Source organism: Macaca mulatta, chromosome 1 (assembly GCF_049350105.2).
Source record: "Macaca mulatta isolate MMU2019108-1 chromosome 1, T2T-MMU8v2.0, whole genome shotgun sequence".
Classification (NCBI taxonomy): Eukaryota; Metazoa; Chordata; class Mammalia; order Primates; family Cercopithecidae; genus Macaca; species Macaca mulatta.
In genome coordinates, this window is record NC_133406.1 from 211,842,686 (window position 1) to 211,867,068 (window position 24,383).

The following is a 24,383-nucleotide window of genomic DNA, read 5'->3' on the forward strand; positions in this document are numbered from 1 at the left end:
AAAAAAAAGGAAAGAAAGAAAGAAAGAAAAAAGAAACACAGTTTATCAAAACTGAAACAAGAACTAGAACATTTTAATAGTCCCTCATCTAATAAAGACACTGAATCTGTAAGTAAAGAACCTCCCACAGTGAGATCTCTAGGACCAGATTGGCTTCAAAGGCGAATTCTTCTAAATGGTAACAAAGAAATGACAACAGTCTTCAACAAACTCTTCCAGAGAACAGAAAAAGAAGGAATTCTTTTCAATTTATTTTATGAGACCAGCATAAATTTGAAGCTAAAGCCTGACCACAACATGACAAAAAAGGAAAAACCCCAAAATGATAAAAAAGAAAAGTGTATTATGACCAATTTGAGCTTACTCCAAAAATTCTTAGGTGGTTTAAAAATTGAAAGTAAAAATAATCCACCACATAAAAAGGAGAAAAATCATTTTATGATATCAACAGATGAAGTAAAAAGCATTTGATAAAAGTAACACTAATTCACAATTGAAACATGTAGGAAACTAGAATGAAAACTTCTTTATATGATAAAGAAAATACCATATAAGGAAGCTTGATGAAATACTGAAGCTTTAGCCCTAAAATTGGGAAAGATGACAGTTATTAACGCTTATATTCAGCATTACATTGGATGTTTTAGCCAGCAACAAAGCAATTAAAGAAATTAAAAGTGCGAGATGGAAAGGAAGAAATACAACAATCATTATTTTCAGTTGATGTTGGGTACACAATAATGTATACCCCAAATAACCCACAGATAAACCATTAAAATTAATGATAAATTTTTTAGTAAGATTACTGAGTATAAGGTCAAACTAGAAAAATCTATTGTATTTCTATGTACCAAAACAACAAAAATAACAAATTTAAGATACCATTTATTTGTTTTATTTTATTTTAGAGACAGGGTCTCCCTCTGTCACCCCAGCTGCAGTGCAGTGGCACAGAAACGGCTCACTGCAGCCTTAACCTCCTAGGCTGAAGTGATCCTCCTCCCTCAGCCTTCCATGTAGTTGGGACCACAGGTGTGCACCACCATGCTCAGCTAATTTTTTTTTAAGACACAGCATCTTGCTATGGTGTCCAGGCTGGTCTTGAACTCTCAGGCTTAAGTGATCCTCCCACCTTGGCCTCCCAAAGTGCTGGGATTATAGGCATGAGGCACTGCAACCAGCCAAAAACCAAAAGATATCATTTAAGATAGCAAAAGATGGCTGGGTGTGGTGGCTCACTCTTGTAATCCTAGCACTTTGGGAAGCCAAGGTGGGAGAATCGCCTGAGCCTGGGAGTTTGAGACCAGCCTGGGCAACATGGCAAGACCCTGTTTCTAAAATAAATAAATAAATAAATAAAAAATAATTAGCTAGGTATGGTGGCGTGCACCTGTAGTCCTAGCTACTTGGGAGGCTGAGGTGGGAGGATCACCTGAGCCTGGGAGACTGAGACTGCAGTGACTCATGATTGCTCCATCGCACTCCAGCCTGGATGACAGAGACCCTGTCTAATAATACTAATATAAAATAGCAAACGACATCAAATCTCTAAGAATAAATCTAATATAAGATGCACAAGTTACCTACACCAAAAATCACAAAACATTACTGAGAGAAATTAAAGGAAACCCAAACAAAAGGAGGGTTATAGCATGCTTGTGAATCAGAAGATTCAATATTATAATAATATCAATTCTCTCCAAACTGATTCATATAATCAACTAAATCTCAATAAAACTATTAAGACTTTTTTAGTGGAAATTGAAAATCTGATTCCACAATATGTAAGATAATGCTAAGGGCTAAAAATAGCCAAGATAATCTTAGAGAATATTGTTAGAGAACTTAGATAACACTTATAAAAGCTAGAATAATTAAGATAGTGTGGTATTGACACAAGGATAGACAACGATGAATACAAGAGGTTAGAGAGACCAGAAATGAACTCCCAAATTTATGGTCACCTGATTTATAACAAAGGTGACATTGGAATACAGCAGGGACAGAATGATATTTTATTTTACTTTACTGTTATTTTTGAGACGGAGTCTCACTCTGTCATCCAGGCTGGTGTGCAGGTGTGATCTCAGCTCACTGCAACTTCTGCCTCCTGCGGTCAAGCGATTCTCCTGCCTCAGCCTCCTGAGTAGCTGGGAGTACAGGCACATGCCACCATGCCCAGCTAATTGGCTAATATTTTTGTATTTTTAGTAGAGACAGAGTTTCAACATGTCGGCCTGGCTGGTCTCGAACTCCTGACCTCAAATGACCCACCCACCTCAGCCTCCCAAAGTGCTGGGATTACAGGCGTGAGCTACCACACCCAGCCAATATTTATTTATTAAATACACTGTAGCAAGAACTGTGGTAATTACCAGGACAAGTTAACACCATGCATCTTAAAAAAATTTCCAGAATATAAATGTAATAAGGCAGTCAAGATGTGATTTCTGTACAGCTTTCTAACTTGTTCAAGGTACCAAAGCTCATTAACACTTGATTCTGGTTATCTTTGCTATCAGGAAAAGGCAATACATCAGGCATAGTATCTATATAACCATGAAACTCCATTTAGCAGGAAAAGCCATGGAACATGCTATCAGACAGACCTGGATTTTTGTCATAGCTTGCAACTTACTGTCTGTGAGATGCTGAACAAGTCACTTAAACTTTCCAACCTCAGTTTTCTCACCTGAAAAATGAGGATAAAAAGATAATTCCCCATACCTAAGATAAACTGGACGTAAGGTGATTTACTGGACAAGGAGGGAGATGCCTGATAGTGTTATCTGAATATGGCAAAGACATGAAGATTAAATGATTATGCCTCAAACTTAACTTATCCACAATAGAAGTTTTTATTTTCCATATCCCCAGCTCTGCTACTCTCCCAGATTTTCTCATTCTACTAAATGATTAAGCCAAGCAATAAAACTTAAGTTTCTTTTCCTTATCATCTCCAATACTTAATTTATCAGCAATTCAGTCAGCCCTATCTCCAAATGTATCCCTGACTACTTTTCCGAACTGTCTTTGTTGCCAACACTCAAGTCCAAGCTGTCCCAGACTCTGCAACAGCCTTCGCCCTGCTTCTTTCACTGACACTTCAATGCACTTTTCAGCTGTCAGCGATCTTTTAAAAATGGGATTCAGATTACATCACTCTCTCTAATAGCTTCCCAGTGCAAATGAAATAAAATCTACTCTTTACTGTGGCCCACAAAGCCCTATACAATCTGGCTCCCACCTACTTCTCTGACCTCACTTATTTTGTACTCCTCACCCCTTCATTTTCTGGAATCTAGACCTATGTTGTCTGATATGAGAGCTATACGTCACATGTGGCTATTTAAATTGGAATTAAAATTCTGTTCCTCAGTTACATAGCCACATTTCAAGTTCTTAGTGGACAGAAACATATATCTATTGGCTACTGAACTGGATATCACAAAATGAAAGATTTCTATCAGCACGGAAAGGTCCATGGGACAGCACTGCTCTAGACACACGGCAAGCTCATTCCTACCTTTAGGACTTTGTACTCGCTACTCCCTCTTCTGCAAGGCTCTTCCCCTAGATTTTGAGATGGCTGGCTCCTTCGCATAATTCAGGTCTCAGCTCAAATGAAGCTCCTCAGAGAAGCCTTCTAAATTAGATTGGACCATCCAATCTGAAATACTCCTTAATCTCCCCCTTCCCCAGATAGTCTATATCCCTTATCCTGTTTTATTTTCTCCACAGCATTCATCACCATCTGAAATTATTTTGTTTTATTCTTCTCTGTTTCCAGTGACAGAATGTAAGCTCCATGAAGGCAGAGACAATGTTTGTGTGCTCACAGCTGTATCTCTAGTGACTGGAATACCACCTGGCCCACGGGAAAAATTGTTGAACAAAGTAACAAATATGTACCTGAAAGAACATGAGTTTTAGAGTTAAATCAACCTGAATTCCACTCTTAGCACTTCCATTTATCAGATGTTATGTCTCAAGAAAAGTTATTTAATCTTCAAGCCTAGTTCATAGTGTTTTCATGAAGATTAAGACAAAGCACACAACATGACTTGTATTGTTACTATTAAAAACAGCCCCTCAGGAGAGTAGAAAAACACCCCCAAAAAAAGAAAAAAAAGGTGGGGGGTGTCATGTCTGTAATCTCAGGACTTTGGGAGGCTGAGGCAGGCAGATTACTTGAGGCCAGGAGTTCAAGATTAGCCTGGCCAACATGGTGAAACTTCATCTCTACTAAAAATACAAAAATTAGCCAGGTGTGGTGGCACATGCCTGTAATCCCAGCAACTTGGGAGGCTGAGGCATGAGAATCACTTGAACCCTACAGGCAGAGGTTGCAGTGAGCTGAGATTGTGCCACTGCACTGCAGCTTGGGCGACAGAGTGAGGCTCTGTCTCAAACAAAACAAAACAAAACAAAACATGACTCACAGCATGGAAGCACAAAAGTCCTATTGCTTAGGTGATCTTTTTTCCAAATGTGGCTGACCCCTTCCCGATTCCTCTAAATTAAGGATATAGGCTCTCATAATGCCTTGTTTCTTTCACTCTGATGAATATTATAATATCCTCCATTAGGTTAAGAATCCAATGAGGGCAGGGACTCACACCTAGCACATTACCTAGCACAAGAGATGACTAAACTATGAAACCAAGAGGAACATTGTAAAAAGGATATTTTTACATTCTATTAAAAAATTTCCTCACATCATGGAAAGAAATACTTGCTCAATTAATAGGGAATTTCCAAATGGTGACTATGGCTGCTGTATAATGGTCTACATACCTCATGAGAGAGTCTGCATACATCACAAACCAGAATATAGTAGCATGGTTCCAGATGATACAAATGTTACAGCCAGAAAAACAGTATCTTAATGATAGCTAACATTTTGTGGGGGGGAACTTATTAAGTGCCAGCCATTGTGCTAAGTACCATACATATGCCACCTCATTTATTCCTCATGAAAACTCTGAGGTAGTATGATACTATCATCATCTCCATTTTACAAATGAGAAAACGGAGGCACAGAGAAATAAAGTAATTTGCCTAGGAACATACCTCATAAATGCTAGGGTTGATACTGGAATCAGGTCTGTCTGATTCCAGAACCCAAATCCTTAACCTCTACACTATATATGCACATAACAACATGTACCTTGCTTTTACAGTAGCTAGCATAGGGTTGTACACTGGTAACAAATAATAAAGGTAATCAATAATACCCTATTTGGGTTATTGCCTTCTGAACTTATATCTTTTATTTATTTTATTTTATTTTGAGACAGAGTCTCACTCTGTCGCCTAGGCTGGAGTACAGTGGTGCCATCTCAGCTCACTGCAACCTCCACCTCCCAGGTTTAAACAATTCTCGTGCCTCAGCCTCCCGAGTAGCTGGGATTACAGGCGTGTGCCATCACGCCCAATTAATTTTTATACTTTTAGTAGAGGCAGAGTTGCACTGTACTGGCTAGGCTGGTCTTGAACTCCTGACCTCAAGTGATCAGCCTGCCTCAGCCTCCCAAAGTGCTGGGATTACAGGCATGGGCCACCATACCCAGCCCTTCTGAATTTTCATTTATTCATTTATTTATTTATGAGACAGTCTCTGTCTCCCAGGCTGGAGTCCAGTTGTGCAATCTTGGCTCACTGCAACCTCCGCCTCCCAGGTTTAAGCAATTCTCATGCCTCAGCCTCCTGTGTAGCTGGGATTACAGGAGTGTGCCACCATGCCCGGCTGATTTTTGTATTTTTATTAGAGACGGGGTTTCACCATGTTGGCCAGGCTGATCTCGAACTCCTGGCCTCATGTGATCCATCCACCTTGGCCTCCCAAAGTGCTGCGATTACAGGTGTGAGCCACTGCACCTAGCCTGAATTTTTATTTATTAGCCACTCTTTTCTTAGTGACATAAAGAACTGAATGTAGCTTATTACCTCATTTCAGTAATGGTCTCAAATGCTAACTTAGAAGATCCTCCCACAATATATCAATTCAGACGGACCTTCTGTCAGATTATACAATCATGAAATTTGTGTATTTCCTCCCTATTTTATTTAAACAACATTTGGCGACTCCAACAATAGGATATTGGAGTTTCCTATCCATAATTGCCACGTGACAAACTTCTTTTTAAATTATTCTTGTATGGCTGGGCACAGTGGCTCACACCTGTAATCTCAGCACTTTGGGAGGCCGAGGTGGGTAGATGACCTGAGGTCAGGAGTTTGAGACTAGCCTGGTGAACATGGTGAAACCTCATCTCTACTAAAAATACAAAAATTAGCCAGGAATGGTGGCACGTGCCTGTAATCACAGCTACTCGGGAGGCTGAGGCAGGAGAACCACTTGAACCTCGGTAGGCAGAGGTTGCAGTGAGCCGAGGTTGCGTCACTGCACTCCAGCCTGGGCCACAGAGTGGAACTCCATCTCAAAAAAAAAAAAAATTAAAAAAAAAAAAAGATTGTTGTAGTAAGGCAGACCCTTTTCCTCTTTTCTACTATAGAAAATAGCTATTATTTATTTATTTTTTTTTTAGAGACAGTGTCTCACTTTGTGGCCTAGGCTAGAGTATAGAGGTGCAATCATAGGTCACTGCAGCCTCCACCTCCTGGGCTCAAGCTATCCTCCTGCCTCAGCCTCCTGTGTTACCAGGACCGCAGAAAAATATAATAGCTATTTTTAAACGCTAAGAGGGCTTCAGTTCAGCATACTACATTAGATTTTTACTCTGTGGTAAAGATTCTGATAGATGTAGATTTATAATTCTAATTCTGGTAGTGTTTGATCTACCGCTACCTAGCAGTGGAACCATGATCTAGTTACTACTCTCTGAATCTCTATTTTCCTTTCCTTAAGATAGTTCTATTAAGATTAGACAATTAGTAAGATCCCTTTCATTTCACTACTGAGCTTCTTTTTTTTTTTGAGACGGAGTCCCACTCTGTCAGCCAGGCTGGAGTCCAACGGCGTGATCTCGGCTCACTGCAACCTCCACCTCCTGCGTTCAAGCAATTCTCCTGCCTCTGTGTCCTGAGTAGCTGGGACTACAGGCATACGCCACCACGCCCAGCTAATTTTTTTCAATAGTAGAGACGGGGTTTCGCTGTGTTGCCCAGGCTGGTCTCAAACTCCTGAGCTTAGGCAATCCACCCACCCTGGCCTCCCAAAGAGCTAGGATTACAGGTGTGAGCCACCGCACCAGGCCCAACCCTGAGCTTCTTTAATTTGGTTCTCTTATAGACAACTGTACTTCCTTTATCTTTCCAAATGAATTATGATCACAAGAAATAATTAATATTCAATACAAACCTCCATCGAGGCTCCGGGAAGCCCGTTTACTTGCTGTACGCTCAAAGTGTGGGGCAGGCCTGTCAATTAGAGCACTAGCTTGCCTGGTCTGAGCTTGAGTCCGGCCACTGTATCGAAATTTGGATCCTAGCGCAAGAAATTTGCTTTTGGGAATGGTGTCTGTAGATGTCAATCTGGGGGAAAAATCATAATAGTCATATTATTATATATTCATCTTATTCTAAAACTGTAAAATTAAAAACAAAATCAAGAATAAAAAAGTTTCAACAATTCTTAGGGTTTCCATATAGTTACTAAGAAATTTTCAATCAAGTAATCATTATTTTGGCTTCTTTGTCATTTCTCAAAGCAACCAGTATAATTTAGTTGGGACCTACATTAATAATATCATTTATATCTCTATAGAAAGGGCCTTACAGTTTTCAAAACGTTTTTACAGCACTGCAGTATTTTTACTATATCCTTGTAATGTTTTCACTATTTTATAGATAAAGGAAACTGAACCTCAAAAAAGAAGTTACTTGTTTAAGGTCACACAGCTGTTAGGATATTAGGCAGAAACAAAGTCCAAGCCCAGAGTTCTTTTTCCACTCTACTAGAATGACAGTTTTGTCAAATGCACTCCAAACTCAATTAATGCCTGGTAATCTATTTAAGAGGTTATTTGGTGTATTTTTACACTCACTTAGGAACCCCATCTTTTTCCTATATGGTACTCTATGTACTCTTTGTACCATACTGAATTAAACAATCTATTTCTATGCTGGTCTTCCCTATAAGACTGAATTCTCTAGGAGTAAAGAACAAACACCATGGCTTATTCATCTTTGTGTTTTTGCTTCTGGCATAGTGCCTGGCATAAATATGATACCCAATAAATGTTTGTTGAATAAATACATAAATTCCTACATCAAATACTAACAAAAAGAGAGTACTTTTCCCTTTGAGGTAATTAATTTCAATTCAGCAAACATACACTTTCTTTTATGTAAGGGAGCATTACATTTTAAGGTATCCTCTTATTTTGATGCAATGGATTTAAATATGCCATCCTACAAATAAGTAAACTGGCTGCAGTTGAAATCTATACCACAGGTATTAAACATTCAAAAATCACTATTTTTTACTCCTCCTTGCTCTTTTTAAAAAAATTCTACTTTTGTGGTTTGATTTTAAAGAAGGAGGGATGATAAAAGCACAAACAAATGTGTTAATGCCAATAATTAAGATTCTTTAATTGGGTATAAAATGTACCCTGTTTCATTTTGAAATAAATGAAATATTAATTTCCTCGAATTTTCTTCTTGTTGACTGTGCTATAGTGCTATTATATGAAAATATAAATAGAAGGAAAATACATCAGGATTATCTCTCTCTCTTTAAGAATCAAGTTTATTTATGAATGAAATGACATGAGGCCTGGGATTTGCTTCAAAATAATCTTGGAAGTAGGGGGAGGGAATGGGTAGGGATACAGATGAAACAAGATTGGCTTTGGGGTGATACTTTTTGAAGCTGGGTGATAAATACAAGGGGATTTTATTGTACTGTTGCTACAGATGAAATTTCCCATAATAAAGAAATGTTCTTAAAAAGGCAAACTGGGCCGGGCGCAGTGGCTCACGCCTGTAATCCCAGCACTATGAGAGGCCAACGCAAGTGGATCACCTAAGGTCAGGAGTTCAAGACCAGCCTGGTCAACATGGTGAAATCCAGTCTCTACTAAAAATTTAAAAATTAGCCAGGCATGGTGGTGTGCACCTGTAGTCACAGCTACTTGAGAGGCTGAGGCATCACGCCACTGCACTCCAGCCTGGGCAACAGAGTGAGATTCTTGTCTCATAAAAAAAAAAAAAAAAAGGCAAACTGATAAATAACTAGCTAACTCTCCTTTCAACACAAGTAATTACTTGTCTAGGATCTGTCTTCTCTACTAGATTGGGTTCCATCAGGAGAGAGACTAGAATTATCTTGTGGTATATTCCCAGTGCCTAGCATGGTGCATACAAGAAGGGTAAGCACACAGAAAATGCTTGGTAGATGAATTCAAGGGGTTAATAATATGGCCTCTTGGCACGGTGGCTCACTTCTATAATCCCAGCACTCTGGGAGGCCGAGGTAAGCAGATCACTTGAGGTCAGGAGTTTGAGACCAGCCTGGCCAATGTAGCGAAACTCCATCTCTACTAAAAATATAAAAAATAGCCAGGCGTGGTCGTGGGCATCTGTAATCCCACCTACTTGGGAGGCTGAGGCAGGAGAATCACTGGAACCCAGGAGCAGTGAGCCAGGATCACAGACTGCACAAAGCAACTTTGTTGCCTGGCAACAAAGCAAGACTCCATCACAAACAAACAGCAGAGGAAATACTTTCTTCTGTCTTCTGATTATCTGGTACTATTGGGCTTCAAATATGGTTCTGTGTGCTCCCTTTCTAGGTTTCATTAGAGCTAAGCTAACAATCAGCTTCAAGGTTGGCCAGCGCAGTGACTCTCGCCTGTAATCCCAGCACTTTGGGTGGCCGAGGTGGGTGGATCATGAGGTCAGCAGATCGAGACCATCCTGGTTAACACAGTGAAACCCCGTCTCTACTAAAAATACAAAAACAAAAATTAGCTAGGCATGGTGGTGTGCACCTGTAATCCCAGCTGCTCAGGAGGCTGAAGCAGGAGAATTGCTTGAACCCAGGAGTCGGAGGTTGCAGTGAGCTGAGATTTGCCACTGCACTCCAGTCTGGGCAACAGAGCGAGACTCCATCTCAAAAAAAAAAAAAAAAAATCAGCTTCACATCTTTAACCTTATAGTATAAAAGCCCCACAAAAATTAGTTAAGCATTGCTTACAGAAATTCCATGTGGAAAAAAAATAAACAAAAACAAAACAAAACAAAAAAATAAAAATAAAAATTCTGGTCGGGCACGGTGGCTCACGCCTATAATCCCAGCACATTGGGAGGCCAAGGTGAGTGGATCACCTGAGGTCAGGAGTTTGAGACCAGCCTGACCAACATAGTGAAATTCCGTCTCTATTAAAAATAAAAAAAATTAGCTGAGCATGGTGGTAGGCATCTGTAATCCTAGCTACTTGGAAGGCTGAGGCAGGAGAATTGCTTGAACTTGGGAGGTGGAGGTTGCAGTGAGCCGAGATCGCACCACTGCACTCCAGCCTGGGCAACAAGAGTGAAATTAAAAAAAAAAAAAAATTCCATGTGGAAGTAAGTGAAGGTAACTCCCCTTAATTGGACTGACTTTAGTTACAATTAGTGCAATCCCAGAGTCCCTAGTAAATACAGGTTCCCATTCCTTACTCCTCTCTTCCTTCTACCACACACAGACAGGTGCTTTGGAAATGTTGAGGCATACTTTTCAACTCAAAGGGAGAGAAATGGATTCATTTTGTCTTGCTTAAGATGATCTCACCTGAGCTGAATAAAACAGTGCCAGTCATACAATGAAAGGAATTTTAATAGCAGGCTTAAAATAGAAACGTTATAAGTAATTTATCCTTGAAAAATACTTAAGTGAGAATAATACCTGAAAAACGTGTGATGTTCTACACAGACCTTCCATAATTTCTTAGCTGCTCGGTAACTGGGAAGTTTGAATCCAATGGTACTTTCATATTGTTCTTGCTACAAAAACACAAATAAACATGGGACATGAAGTATTACGTGTGATAAAGTACCAGATTACAGTGATACAGTACCAGAGAAATATGGTGCCGCAGAAAGAGGCCACTGTTACCAATTTAAGGACATAAAATGTCATTTGAAATTTTTTCCTACTTATTGAAAGAAATTCACTCACTGAGGGTGGCTTTTTCCAAAGTAAGAAAGCCAGGGAATGCATCTCATATAATTTACGCTTTTTTTTTTTTCCCAGAAAACACACACACATTCACTATACATTTTTCTGAGACACAATTAAGTTACCTTTTGATTGTCCAGACACTACTTTTCCTTAGTCACTATCTGCATTTGGGACACTATTCAATGAACAGGGAATGGGATATTGACCAAGTCCTCCAATCAATCAATATTACTATGCAATAGAAATTAGTAATAGGAGCTAAAGATTTTATTTCAAGCCAGATTTTTAAATCCAGTTTTAAAATTGACAAATAAAAATTGTACATACTTATCATCTACAACATGTTGTTTTGAAATATTTATACATGCCAGGCGTGGTGGCTCACGCCTGTAATCCCAGCACTTTGGGAGGCTGAGGTGAGCAGATCACAAGGTCAGGAGTTCAAGACCAGCCTGACCAACATGGTGAAACCTCGTCTCTACTAAAAATACAAAAAAAATTAGCCGGGCATGGTGGCACACACCTGTAATCCCAGCTACTCAGGAAGCTGAGGTAGGAGAATCACTTGAACCCAGGAGGTGGAGGTTGCAGTGAGCTGAGATCGCGCCACTGCACTCCAGCCTGGGTGACACAGTGAGACTTCATCTCAAACAAACAAACAAACAAACAAAAAACCCCAAGAAATATGTATACATTGTGAAATGGCTAAATTGAGCTGATTAACATATGTATTACCTGACATAATTTTTTTTTGAGGTGAGAAAACTTAAAATCTAGTCTCTTAGCAATTTTTCAAGAATACAATACATTGTTATCAATGTTAGTCACCATGTTGTACAATAGATCTCTTGAATGAATCTCAGATTCTTGAATCATTAAATATTTCTTTTTTCCTCTGATTGATCATTAATTTATCTAGATTCCTCTTACAATGAAGCAAACCATATTCTGCCAGCTACTAGAAACACTGTTCTGTTGACCTCTTGCCTCTTTGTTTCTACTTTAAGCATATTTTATAAGATGGAAAGGAAATTGACATTTATTTTGAGTGCCTACTATTGCCAGTAACACTATGATTAGATAGTATCATCTATATTTTTACACATGAAGAAACTGAGGTCAGTAAGTTATTTGCTCAGTCTCACAGCTATGAAATAACAGAACCAGATTTTCACCCTCTTCACCATACCATGCCACTGCTAAATCATCTACTGCTGCCACAATACTGTTTCTCAAAATCCTATTGTTCCTGATTGCCTTCTTAAATAAGAATTTTACTTTTTTTTTTTTTTTTTTTTTTTGAGGCGGAGTCTCGCTCTGTCGCCCAGGCTGGAGTGCAGTGGCGCGATCTTGGCTCACTGCAAGCTCCGCCTCCCGGGTTCCCGCCATTCTCCTGCCTCAGCCTCCCGAGTAGCTGGGACTACAGGCGCCGCCACCACGCTCGGCTAATTTTTTTGTATTTTTAGTGGAGACGGGGTTTCATTGTGTTAGCCAGGATGGTCTCGATCTCCTGACCTCGTGATCCGCCCGTCTCGGCCTCCCAAAGTGCTGGGATTACAGGCTTGAGCCACCGCGCCCGGCCAGAATTTTACATTTTTAGAAGTCAAGGACTTCCCATTATCATATTAACGTGTGTGAGGGATGGGATTCTAATTTGCTGTTATATTCCTAGTCCCTAGAATAGTGTCAGACACAGGAAAGCTCTCAATAAATATTTGTTGATTGAATAACTCTTGAATTTGAAATTTTAAGGGAAGACACTGATTGCTCTGTTGTTAGGCAAAGGTAAATAATTATGGTACAAAATAAATGCTTCTATGGTAATTCCTATCCAAGAGTTTTAAGGCTTCACATCCAGAATTTGCAGGCAGAAATAATGAGCCATTTTTCGCCAGCAGATGGTGATAAACACACAAAAAAGCCACCTTAGGTTAGTATCATTTCCTATATAGAACTTATACAGCTGTCATCTCATTTGATCTTCAAATAACTATGATGGAGAAGGTATTATCTGCTCAAATGATAAGGAAGCCGAGCCTTAGATTTGTACAGGTCTTTTGTTTAGTATGTAGCAGAAAAGAAGCCAGAACTGTTTTAAAAACTTTAATTCCACTTAAACAATTTTATGCTATTCCATAACGGCTCTTCAATACAAAAGTTAAATTTGGCCAGCATTAGTATATCCTGAAACCAACTAATAAATGAATTAACTGGTACAAAGTTGAACATCCAACTCTATTAAAAATCTAGAACTTGGCCCTAGAACCCACTCTCAGTAACCGCAAGAAGCTATGCATACAAATAAATTTTAATTATATAAGGTAAGGGATTGGTGGTGCCAAACATGAGTAATTTATCCCCATAAATAATTTTAAAATCTCATGCTACTCAATTTAAAAATATTTTTCCATTAAGTTTTTGCTTGGAGTAAGGAACAAATCTATCAGTCCAACTTTAACTTTTTGCAATGGTATATTTACATACAAAAAGTGAAATGTCCAGAAGACCAGTCGTAAGGAAAAGCAGCAGCATCACAGGACTAATCAACTTAGAAAACAGAATTATCAGCCCTTGAAAAGTTAACTACAGAGAGACTTCTCAGATGACTTAATAAGGAAAATGGAAATGTAGATATTTCAAATACAGTCTGTGTCTGGTTTGGGGGGAAGGAAATACAAATTCTGTACCTCTCCAGGCCGAATCTTGATGAAAAAGCTGCTACGTTTATAAGAAATCTTCAGCACTTTGGGCCAAGGGAAGCGGTTAATTCTCAGCTTATCTTTGTAAACCAGAAGGCCACTAGAGCAGACACCTAGGATGATATCTACTCCTTCCAAGTCCTGAAAAAGAAAAATGTTAGCATTTTAGTCTGGAGCAAAGTACTCAATACACTGTTGACTATTACTAGATAATCTGAAGATAACAATCAAAAACAGTTGCAAAACATACAATGAATAATAAAGGTCAGCCTAACAATTATAATTTATGGACCTATTATGTTTAAATCAGCAGTCATGACTTCCTGGAGAGCAGGGCTTAGGCCTATGTATACTACCAAATACACATTCACAATTATTAATATAATTCTTGTTTTTTATGATAAAGTGTTAACAGCTCCAGAAATCATGTTAAGTGTAGGAGTTGACTCTATTCCTGTATAAACTCAGCACAAGACAATCTTAGGTTATTAAAATTGATGTTAAGTATATTAAATTAAAAATATGATCCCTAAGTCAAGAAGTTACATTAAGGCACAATGAAATCATATTTACATGCCTCTTTATTAAAGACAACTTTAAAAAATTAAATATGTAACATTAATCATCTATGTCTGTAATTCAAAGAAAATAAATTTCACCTAAGTTTGTCCCTACAGCTAACAGTTTAGCTAAGTAATCAAAACACAAAGTTAAATGCTTCTTGACTACTCTTTCCTCAAAAATGAGTATAGAGAAATATATTAGTGCCTACACGTGTTATAACAGAGAAGTAGGAATTACATACAGTTCCAATTCAGTGACTATGTAACTGAGAATTTCCGAGAAGATGCCCTCTTAAATTTTTAAAGCTTGTGGGTATAACTACATTTCATTTTGGAGAAACAATTTGCTTTATAATATTTGGGAAAGGAACATGCTACCTGACTCCATCAATACCTGAATTGACACCAGTTTCCAGCAGGAATTGTGAAGCAAAATCTAACCATTTCAGTTTTAGAAACATACCTAATCTGATGTTCTGGATCTTCCTATACGTTAGAGATTCACAGAAGTTGTAGTACCCAGCCCAAAACAATCCAGAGCAACTTTTTTTTCTTAAGATAAGAGTCTCAACTGTCACCCAGGCTGGAGTGCAGTGGTGCAATCTAGGCTCACTGCAGCCTCTACCTCCTGGGCTCAAACAATCCTCCCACCTCAGCCTCCTGAGTAGCTGGGACCACCAAAGACACGTGCCACCATGCCTAATTTTTTGTATTTTCTGTGGAGACGGGGTTTTACCATGTTCCCCAATCTGGTCTTGAACTCCTGAGCCTGAGCGATCAACCGCCTCAGCCTCCCAAATTGTTGGGATTACAGGTGTGAGCCACCACACCTGGCACTGAACCTCCCCAGCAACTTTAGTAGCTGAAGATAAGAGAAGTAAGGAGACTTTCCTTAAGTATTCATTCTGTTAGGTTGTATTAGGTAGGACTAGGATTAAAGCTCAAGTTTCCAGGGCCCTACCCAAGTGGTTTTTGAATGAGCCACTGTGGTTCATTCAGTGTGCATCAGAATAACTTGGAGAACTTGTTAAAATGGATTGCTGAGCTCCACCCCCAGAGATTCTAACTCAGCAGGCCTGGGATAGGGCCTGAAATGTGCATTTCTAACAAGTTCCTAGGTGATGTTAAATGTTGCTGACTCAGACACCATACTTTGAGAACCACTACTCTAGGCCAATGGTTCTCAGATTCAAGCATGAATTAGAATCATTTGGATGCTCTTTAAATCTGGAGATTCTAGAACCTCTCCTCCAAATTAATTCCATACATTTGAGAGAAGCTCAGGGATCTACATATTTAATGAACATCCTCGGTGATTCGATGTAGGTGATGCTGGCTGTGAAACAGGCCTTGCTGCCCACTACTCTATTTTCAAATGTTACTGCATGTTAGGAAAATCAATTTCTTTTTCTCTAGGGGCTATCTTTTGATCTTAACAGTAGTTTGGATATAAAACTTTATTCTGAGGGTGGAATTGCTAAGGGGCGAATTCAATTGATACAGTTGACTGATTTAACTGATACACTTAAAACGCTAACAAGAAGTACTCTTTTTTTTTTTTTTTTTTGAGACAGGGTCTTGCTCTGTCGCCAGGGCTGGAGTGCAGTGGCACAATCATGGCTCACTGTACCCTCCTAGACTCAAGTGATCTTCCCACCTCAGCCTCCCGAGTAGCTGGGACTAGAGGCATGAGCTGCTGTGCCCAGTCTACTATCTCTTTTGAATGTTTTAAAATACCCCAGATGTTGGTAAGAAGTATGATACGACACAGATGTGATACATACATAACAGACATGTATCATATAATGTCTTCCACATGCATATTAATAAAGGGCAAAGATATCATTACCTTTGCTTTATGAAGATCAACTCCATACATAGACAACTTTTTAGCATTCTCAAGAAACTCCAAGTCAGCCTGAGCTGGAGTCATGGACCTTTGATAGAATAAAAACATAAAATTCTTTCAGTGTTATAGTGTCATCATTTACAGTAACATTTACATATTCATTGTATTTTTAACACATGAACATATACATACCACTATGTATGTAAGCTATATTTCCTAGTCCTGAAAGTAGGTTATTATGGAACAGAACTCATCACTACCTGTATCTAAACAATTAAAATATGCCTTAGAAAAAGACAATGTGAGCAAACAAAAAGTGACCAAAAAGCTACAAAAAAAAATTTTTTTTAATCCTACTAAACAATTTCCTTAAAGCTATTTCATCTATCGTTAGTTCTGCCCCCTTCTCTTCACTCTTTTTCTCCAACATACATAATAAGCTCCTCCCACTAATTTTTCTTGCCAAGGAGATGACCAAATTAAATCCTCAGAGGGCATGGTGTAATTTACAATATCCTCTTATAGCTGCCTTTTTCTCTCCATACCCCTGAATTGAGTTATGGAAATTAAACAAGAGGGCAGCTGATGTTACTTAACTGAGGACTCTTAATCGGGGCAGGCTTGATGAAAAGAAAATTTCTGGTAACAGATGGTGTCCTGCCCACTGATATAAACAAAATAAACTGGTTAACAGAAGCACATAGATAATGGGGCTGCTTTCTCTGTTATTAATATGTCTTCATTACCAGGCATATAATGAATTAGATTTGTTTGAAAACAGTCAGTCTCACTGTCTAAACACTCGCTGTGAGTCTTCTCCTCTATAAATTTCCCCTCTTTTGAAAAGTGCTCATGAGCTGTTATATAGAGCTTTCAAGACAAAAATTTCACTTCTAATGCTGCACAATTCAGACCAATCAAGTATAACTTAACAGTAACAATAATGCAGCCACATCCCTAAGGGAAAAACATGTAAATGCCAGTTTCCCATAAGACTGCATCAAGCTACAGAAAGCTGCAGGGGTCTCTTCATTTAACAAGGAAAAGTGTCTTCCAAATCCATCTGTCTTTACCCTAATTAAAAGGACAAAGGATTCCTTGGAACAACCACCACCAAAATATGTATATAACAGGAGAGAGGCTGCAGATTTGTTACTGACTTAGCCTTCACGAACAAACTTATTTTCACAAGCACTGAAGCATCACACCTAATTCTATTTATTAATGAACCTGAAATTGAAGATTAAAAAAAGGAGAATGGGAAAATTAGCCCCTTATGCGAGTCTGTATATTCAAGTCTTTAAAAACATTTCAGGAAAGTTTTGTAGTTTTTAATTTTTTTCCATCTAAGTTACATTTTTTTCTAGTTAACATCACTCCTATTTTGTTTCTGTTGTTGTTGTTACTGTTATCGACGAGATGAATTTTAGAATTTTTGTTTGTTTGTTTTTTGAGACAGGGTCTCACTCTGTCACCCAGGCTGCAGTGCAATGGTGCTAACACAGCTCACTGCAACCTCCACTTCCCAGGCTCAAGTGATCCTCCCACCTCAGAATTCCTGAGTAGCTGGGTCTACAGGTGCATGCCATCATGTCCAGCTAATTTTCTTATTTTTTGTACAGAGGGAGTCTCAGTATATTGCCCAGGCTGATCTTGAACTCCTAGGCTCAAGCCATCCTCCAGCCTCGGCCTTCCAAAGTGGTGGGATTACCACTCCAGCTGAATTTTAGCGTGAGTCACCACTCCAGCTGAATTTTAGGATTTTGAAGCTGGAAAGGAGCTTGAAGTTTAAAGAGTACAACAATTTCATTTTGCTGTTGAAGAAACAGTTCTCAGGGATTACATTATCACAGGCAAGTTAGGACCCTTAATTGAGACAGCAGACTTAAGTCAGAACTCAAGTCACAATACTTGGGCTGAAATCCAGGGTTCAGTACTTATGAGTGGCCAGCCAGTTTCTCACTCCATCTCCTCTATGAAACAATCATAATAATGCATATTTCCAGATACTAGGATAGGCAATGACTTTTTTGTTTTTGCTGAATGAATGAATGTTACTATTAGGATCAAAATGAGATAATGGTTGTAAAACTGCTTTATAGACATGAATAGTTATTATTGCAGCCTTAGTTTTCTGATAGTCCAGTGGTTCTTCTGCACACAAATCATAAAATTAAGAGACACAATTTGGATCACTTGAATTTGAAGACAAATTTTAAAACATTAAATAAAGTAATTATGGTAAAATCTTCCTATACTCACTCCTCCTACCCTACCCTAAGAGACATTAATGGGGGTCAATCAATTTGAATACAGATTTAAATTTCATAGTATGTAGTTACATGCTTCTATAAATAAACATGCTTTAAAAAATAAGGAGAGATAAGGCCAGGCACAGTGGCTCACGTCTATAATCCCAGCACTTTGGGAGGCTGAGGCGGGTGGATCACCTGAGGGAATCTAAGACCAGTCTGACCAACACGGAGAAACCCCATCTCTACTAAAAATACAACATTAGCCAGGCATGGTGGCGCATTCCTGTAATCCCAGCTACTCAGGAGGCTGAGGCAGGAGAATCGCTTGAACCCCGGAGGCGGAGGTTGTGGTGAGCTGAGACTGCGTCATTGCACTCCAGCCTGGGCAACAAGAGTGAAACTCCATCTCACAAACAAACAAACAAACAAACAAACAAATAAGGAGAGATCTTTAAAACTTCCTTGTTAGTTGAAAATAATATTTATATTTGAAGTTTGGCTGACGTTTGCATTTAAAATTTTTTAACCTAATTTTTAGCCAGGCTCAGTGGCACGCACCTATAGTTCTAGCTACTCTGGAGGCTGAGGCAGGAGGATTGCTTGAGTCCATGAGCCTAGACAACATAGAGAGACCTCATCTCTAAAAAAAGAAAAAGAATAATTTTAGCTGGGTGTGGTGACCTGTAGTCTCAGCTACTTGGGAGGCTGAGGCAGGTACATTGCTTGAGTTTAAGGCTGTGAGTTACAATCACACCTGTAAATAGCACTGCACTTCAGGTTGCACAACATAACAAGGTCCCTTTACAATTTTTTAAAAAATATAATTCTAATTTAAGGACTTTTTTTTTTTTTTTTTGAGACGGAGTCTCACTCCATTGCCCAGGCTGGAGTGCAGTGGCACGATCTTGGCTCAATGCAACCTCCGCCTCCTGGGTTCAAGCGATTCTTCTGTTTTAGCCTCCCAAGTAGCTGGAACTACAGGCGCCCGCCACCATGCCTAGCTAATTTTTGTATTTTTAGTAGAGATGGGGTTTCACCATACTGGCCAGGCTGATCTCAAACTCCTGACCTTGTGATCTGCCCATCTCAGCCTCCCAAAGTGCTGGGATTAAAGGCGTGAGCCACCATGCCAAGTCAAAAAAAATTTTTTTTAAGAGACAGGGTCTTGCTCTGTCACCCAGACTGCAGTGCAGTGGCACCATCATGGCTCACTGCAGCCTTGACCTCCTGGGTTCAAGTGATCCTCTCACCTCGGCCTCCTGAGTAGCTGGACCACAGGCATGTGCCACCACACTCAGTTAATTTATTAATATTTTTATTTTTTGTAGAGATAGGATCTCCCTTTGTTGCCCAGTCCCCAGTAGCTGGGACTACAGGTATGTGCCATCACACCCAGCTAATTTTTTTTTTTTTTTTTTTTGTAGAGATGGGGTCTCACCATGTTGGCCAGGCTGGTCTTGAACTCTTGGGCTCAAGCAATCAGCCCACCTCAGCCTCCAAAAGTGCTGCAATGACAGGCAGGAACCACCATGCCCAGCCTTAAAATTTCAATTTATTTATTTATATCAGTACTGACTCATGAATTTTCATTTTATTCAACGCATTGTATCAATTATTTTCCTTATCTATTTTAATGCTTAAATTGCCCCAGATATGGTCAGTGGGAACCTCTCTAAGCTGGATTCTGTGTCCTGACCATTTCCCATCATTTTTCCAGTACTTCCTTCTGACACAATGTAGAGTTAGCGTATGTATCTGTGTATGTATCTACCTTTTCACATCTATATTTCTATATCTACCTATCTATATATTGGAAACCACAAGTTCACATTGAAGCTTCCAGTTTTAACGCAATATCTTAACCGGGTTCATTTTAGTTTCTCCCTTTCCATAATTTGTGTCTCCCTTTACTGACAGTGAGAAACCTGGCTCCCATTACCCTGAATACATTGACTAATTTAATCACTTCCTCCATATAATCATATAATCTCTCATTGAAGCCAGAAACCCCTACCGTATGTGGATGCCCTCCTCACTCTACTTAAACCCTGAATTCCCTATTCTGGGCTACTCAGCACACGTGGATGTCCTCCTTACCTCACCAGGGTTCTGACTGCTGGTGTGGGACCATCTCTTCACCCTGCTTAGGCTTTGACACTCTGCATCAAGCACCACCCCCTATGGATGCCTTCCACATCCTGTGTAGGCCTTTCCCCCACATGGATGCCCTTCTTGCTCTGCTTGGCTTCTGAAACCCACCACCAGGTGCCCACACATGACTACCATCCTCATCCACTTGAGCTCTGACTCTTCATGCCAGGCTACCCTCCAACCCATGAACCCACTCCTCACTCTGCTTAGGCCTCAATATTCCAAGCCAGACTGCCCCTCTGCATGGATGACTACCTTGTTCTGCCCCATCTAGTGTTGCTAGAAAGCTTTTTCCGTTATAAAAATCATACACATTTACTGTTTAAAATTTGGAAAATATCATTAAGAGCACAGAAAAGAAAATCTATAATCTCACCACCCACAGACATCTGTGCATGTTAACACAACACGTATATTTGAAAAATTAATATCACAAAATAAATTACTTTTTGCCTTAAATTTTAATGATCAAGGTTTTCCCTAAAATTTCCAAGACCTTTGAAAGTCATAACAAACCAGCTGGGAAGAGATTAGACACCTCTAAACCATTAAAAGTACTGTCTTGAATTTATTCAGTACCACCTAATAATTTACTACTTGCAAGTACTGAGCTTACAAAAGTACCTAACGAGGAAGCTCTGGCACTGGTTAACTCTTGCTCATTAAAAACAGAAGTTACAATAAACTTTCCCTGCATTTATTTCGAGCAAGTGGGATCAGGATAGAGCTATTCAGTGAGTACCAGTGTTATGTGACCGCCTTTTAATAATGTTTGCTATATCTCCTAATTAAGGATTGTGATTTCAAATAATTAAGTGGGGGACAATAGACAAGTTTACATACCTTCCTAATACCCATAAACGGAGGGCGATTAATTTTAAAGCTTGATTTGCTAGTGTAAATTTAAAGTGTTAATTACAGCTTTAAAATCCCAGTCTGGGCACAGGGCCACTACTAAGGATTCCATTTACGCAGGCTGTCTTCTATTTGAGAAGTGCTTGTACTGCACTTTCCAATGCATAGTAAAATGCATATGCATCAGCGGGAAGTTTCTTTGGATTAGTTAAAATCCCATGTTGTTGGACATAATTAAATTGTTCCTTTGGGTTTGTGAGGGTTGCAAATCTTTCCAAAAAGGAGCAAGTAAATTCCAAGATGACAGACTCCTAAATGTTCTGGTCATGGTGATCCATTATTGCTCAATTTCTACCACATCCCTAACAGAACGTCAACTGAACTATAGCCATTTGTCCCTTGAGATTGTTTCACCTAACTGGGTTTAAATTCTGATAAAGGTTTAAAACTAGTTCTCCAAACCAAGACACATACATTCGTCACTTGTAAAGTGAGGATAAGAATTTTTATTTATTTATTTATTTATTATTATTTTTTTAGATGGAGTCTCACTTTGTCACCCAGGCTAGAGCGCAGTGGCACGATCTCAGCTCATTGCAACCTCCGCCTCCTGGGTTCAAGCGATTCTCCTGCCTCAGCCTCCAGAGTAGCTAGGGCTACAGGTGCACGCCACCACGCCCAGCTAATTTTTCTATTTTTAGTAGAGATGGGGTTTCACCATGTTGGCTAGGATGGTCTCAATCTCTTGACCTCGTGATCCACCTGCCTTGCCTCCCAAAGTGCTGCGATACAGGTGTGAGCCATGGCGCCCGGCCGAGAATTACTATTATCCTAGCAGATATTTGAACTCTCACTATATACTGTCATTGTACTAACCACTTTATATAAATTTTCTGATTTAATAATTAGAAAATTCACGTTATTGCCCTTACTTTTCAGATGAAAAAACCAAAGCTTAGAGAACTTAAGTAACTTACTGAGAGGCACACAGCTAACAAGGAATGGAGTATGAATTTAAAGAAAGGCTGACTCCAGAGCTCAAGCTTTTAACTATGGTGCCCTATTGCCCTAACTCAGTGGTTCTCAAACTTTTTTGATCTCAGGACCTCTTTATTCTCTTAACAATTATTGTAAAAATTATTGAGGACCCTAAAGAGCTTTTCTTTCTTTTTTTTGAGATGGAGTTTCGCTTTTGTTGCCAAGGCTGGAGTGCAATGGCGCTATCTTGGCTCACCGCAACCTCCACCTCCCGGGTTCAAGTGATACTTCTGCCTCAGCCTCCTGAAGAGCTGGGATTATAGGCATGTGCCACCATGCCCAGCTGATTTTGTATTTTTAGTAGAGACGGGGTTTCTCCATATTGGTCAGACTGGTCTTGAACTCCCGACCTCAGGTGATCTGGCCGCCTTGGCTTCCCAAAGTGCTGGGATTACAGACATGAGCCACTGCACCTGGCCAAGAGCTTTTCTTTATGTGGCTTATAGCTATTAGTATTCACTATATTAAAATTGTTTTAACTAAGGAAAATTTAAAATGCTTATTAATTTTCTAAAAAGTAACAGTTATCTAGCCAAGCAAGGTGGCTCACCTCTGTAATACCAGCACTTTGGCAGGCCAAGGCAGGCAAATCACCTGAGGTCAGGAGTTGAGGACCAGCCTGGCCAACATGGTGAAACCCTGTCTCTGCTAAAAATACAAAAATTAGCCAAGCGTGGTGGCAGGCACTTGTAATCCCAGCTACTCGGGAGGCTGAGGCACGAGAATCATTTGAACCCAGGAGGCGGAGATTGCAGTGAGTCGAGATCACACCATTGCACTCCAGCCTGGGTGAAAAGAGTGAAACTCCATCTCAAAATAAAATAACAGTAATCCCATTATTTTTTTAACATAAATAACATAATTTCTGAAAAATACCAATATTTTCTGAAAAAGTAATGAAAAGGTAACTTTGCTTTACATATTCACAAATCTCTTCAATGTCTGGCATAGAAGACAGCTGAATTCTCCCAATTGCTTCTGCATTCAATCTGTTGCAATATATTGATTTGGCAGTATGTGAAGAAATCTGATCTCACACAGACATGTAGTTGGAAAAGAGGTGACTATGAATTTAAAATATTCTTTTTTTTTGAGACGGACTCTTGCTCTTGTCACTCAGGCTAGAGTGCAATGGCACGATCTCAGCTCACTGCAACCATTGCCTCCCAGGTTAAAGTGATTCCCCTGCCTCAGCCTCCCAAGTAGCTGGGATTACAGGTGCTCACCACCATGCCCAGCTAATTTTTGTATTTTCAGTAGAGACGGGGTTTTGCCATATTGGCCAGGCTGGTCTCGAACCCCAGACCTTGTGATCCGCCTGCTCAGCCTCCCAAAGTGCTGGGATTACAGGCATGAGCCACTAGGCCTGGCCTAAAATATTCTTTTCTGGTATTACACTAAAACTTATCAATGGCAGTTTCTTAAAGATAATTTTCAATGTGAAATGTAGAAATTTATCAATGAACTTTTTGTACTGTTACATTAAAATCCATTGGTCTATCTTGCATTTTGAATCTTTTACCTGTGCATGATTTAACATTGTGCATTTCTAATCTGAAAAATACTTGTTCACCAAGTTAGGAAAATGTTCCAAACCTTGATACAATATGTGTATAAAAAAATCACATTCATTAAAATTACCACCGACCTTAGCAGAAAAGTCTTTAAAAGCTGTCAAGATCATGGGGATATATAAAAGTTTTCCAAAATTGTAATTTTTACCAGAATGCTTCAATTTTGTCATTAGCAACAAATACTGTCAGTTGCTTTCCTAAAAGTAGTAGCTCATTTCATTTTTGAGAATATGTATGTCAAATAACCAAGTTCAAATAATCATAGTTT

At 39.3% G+C, this 24,383-nt stretch overlaps 1 protein-coding gene across 50 annotated transcripts in view; it reads right to left on the reverse strand.

The window, feature by feature from the left end:
- EPB41 (erythrocyte membrane protein band 4.1) overlaps positions 1-24,383 on the reverse strand; it is a 278,208-nt gene that overhangs the window by 75,153 nt on the left and 178,672 nt on the right. For all 50 annotated transcript variants that reach the window (XM_077965593.1, XM_077965637.1, XM_077965626.1 and 47 more), the window contains 4 exons: positions 16,243-16,330; positions 13,819-13,971; positions 10,856-10,953; positions 7,325-7,497 (listed from right to left, as the gene is read on the reverse strand). In XM_077965593.1, coding sequence (XP_077821719.1) covers positions 7,325-7,497; positions 10,856-10,953; positions 13,819-13,971; positions 16,243-16,330 — 512 coding nt within the window. The remainder of the gene's footprint in view (positions 1-7,324; positions 7,498-10,855; positions 10,954-13,818; positions 13,972-16,242; positions 16,331-24,383) is intronic.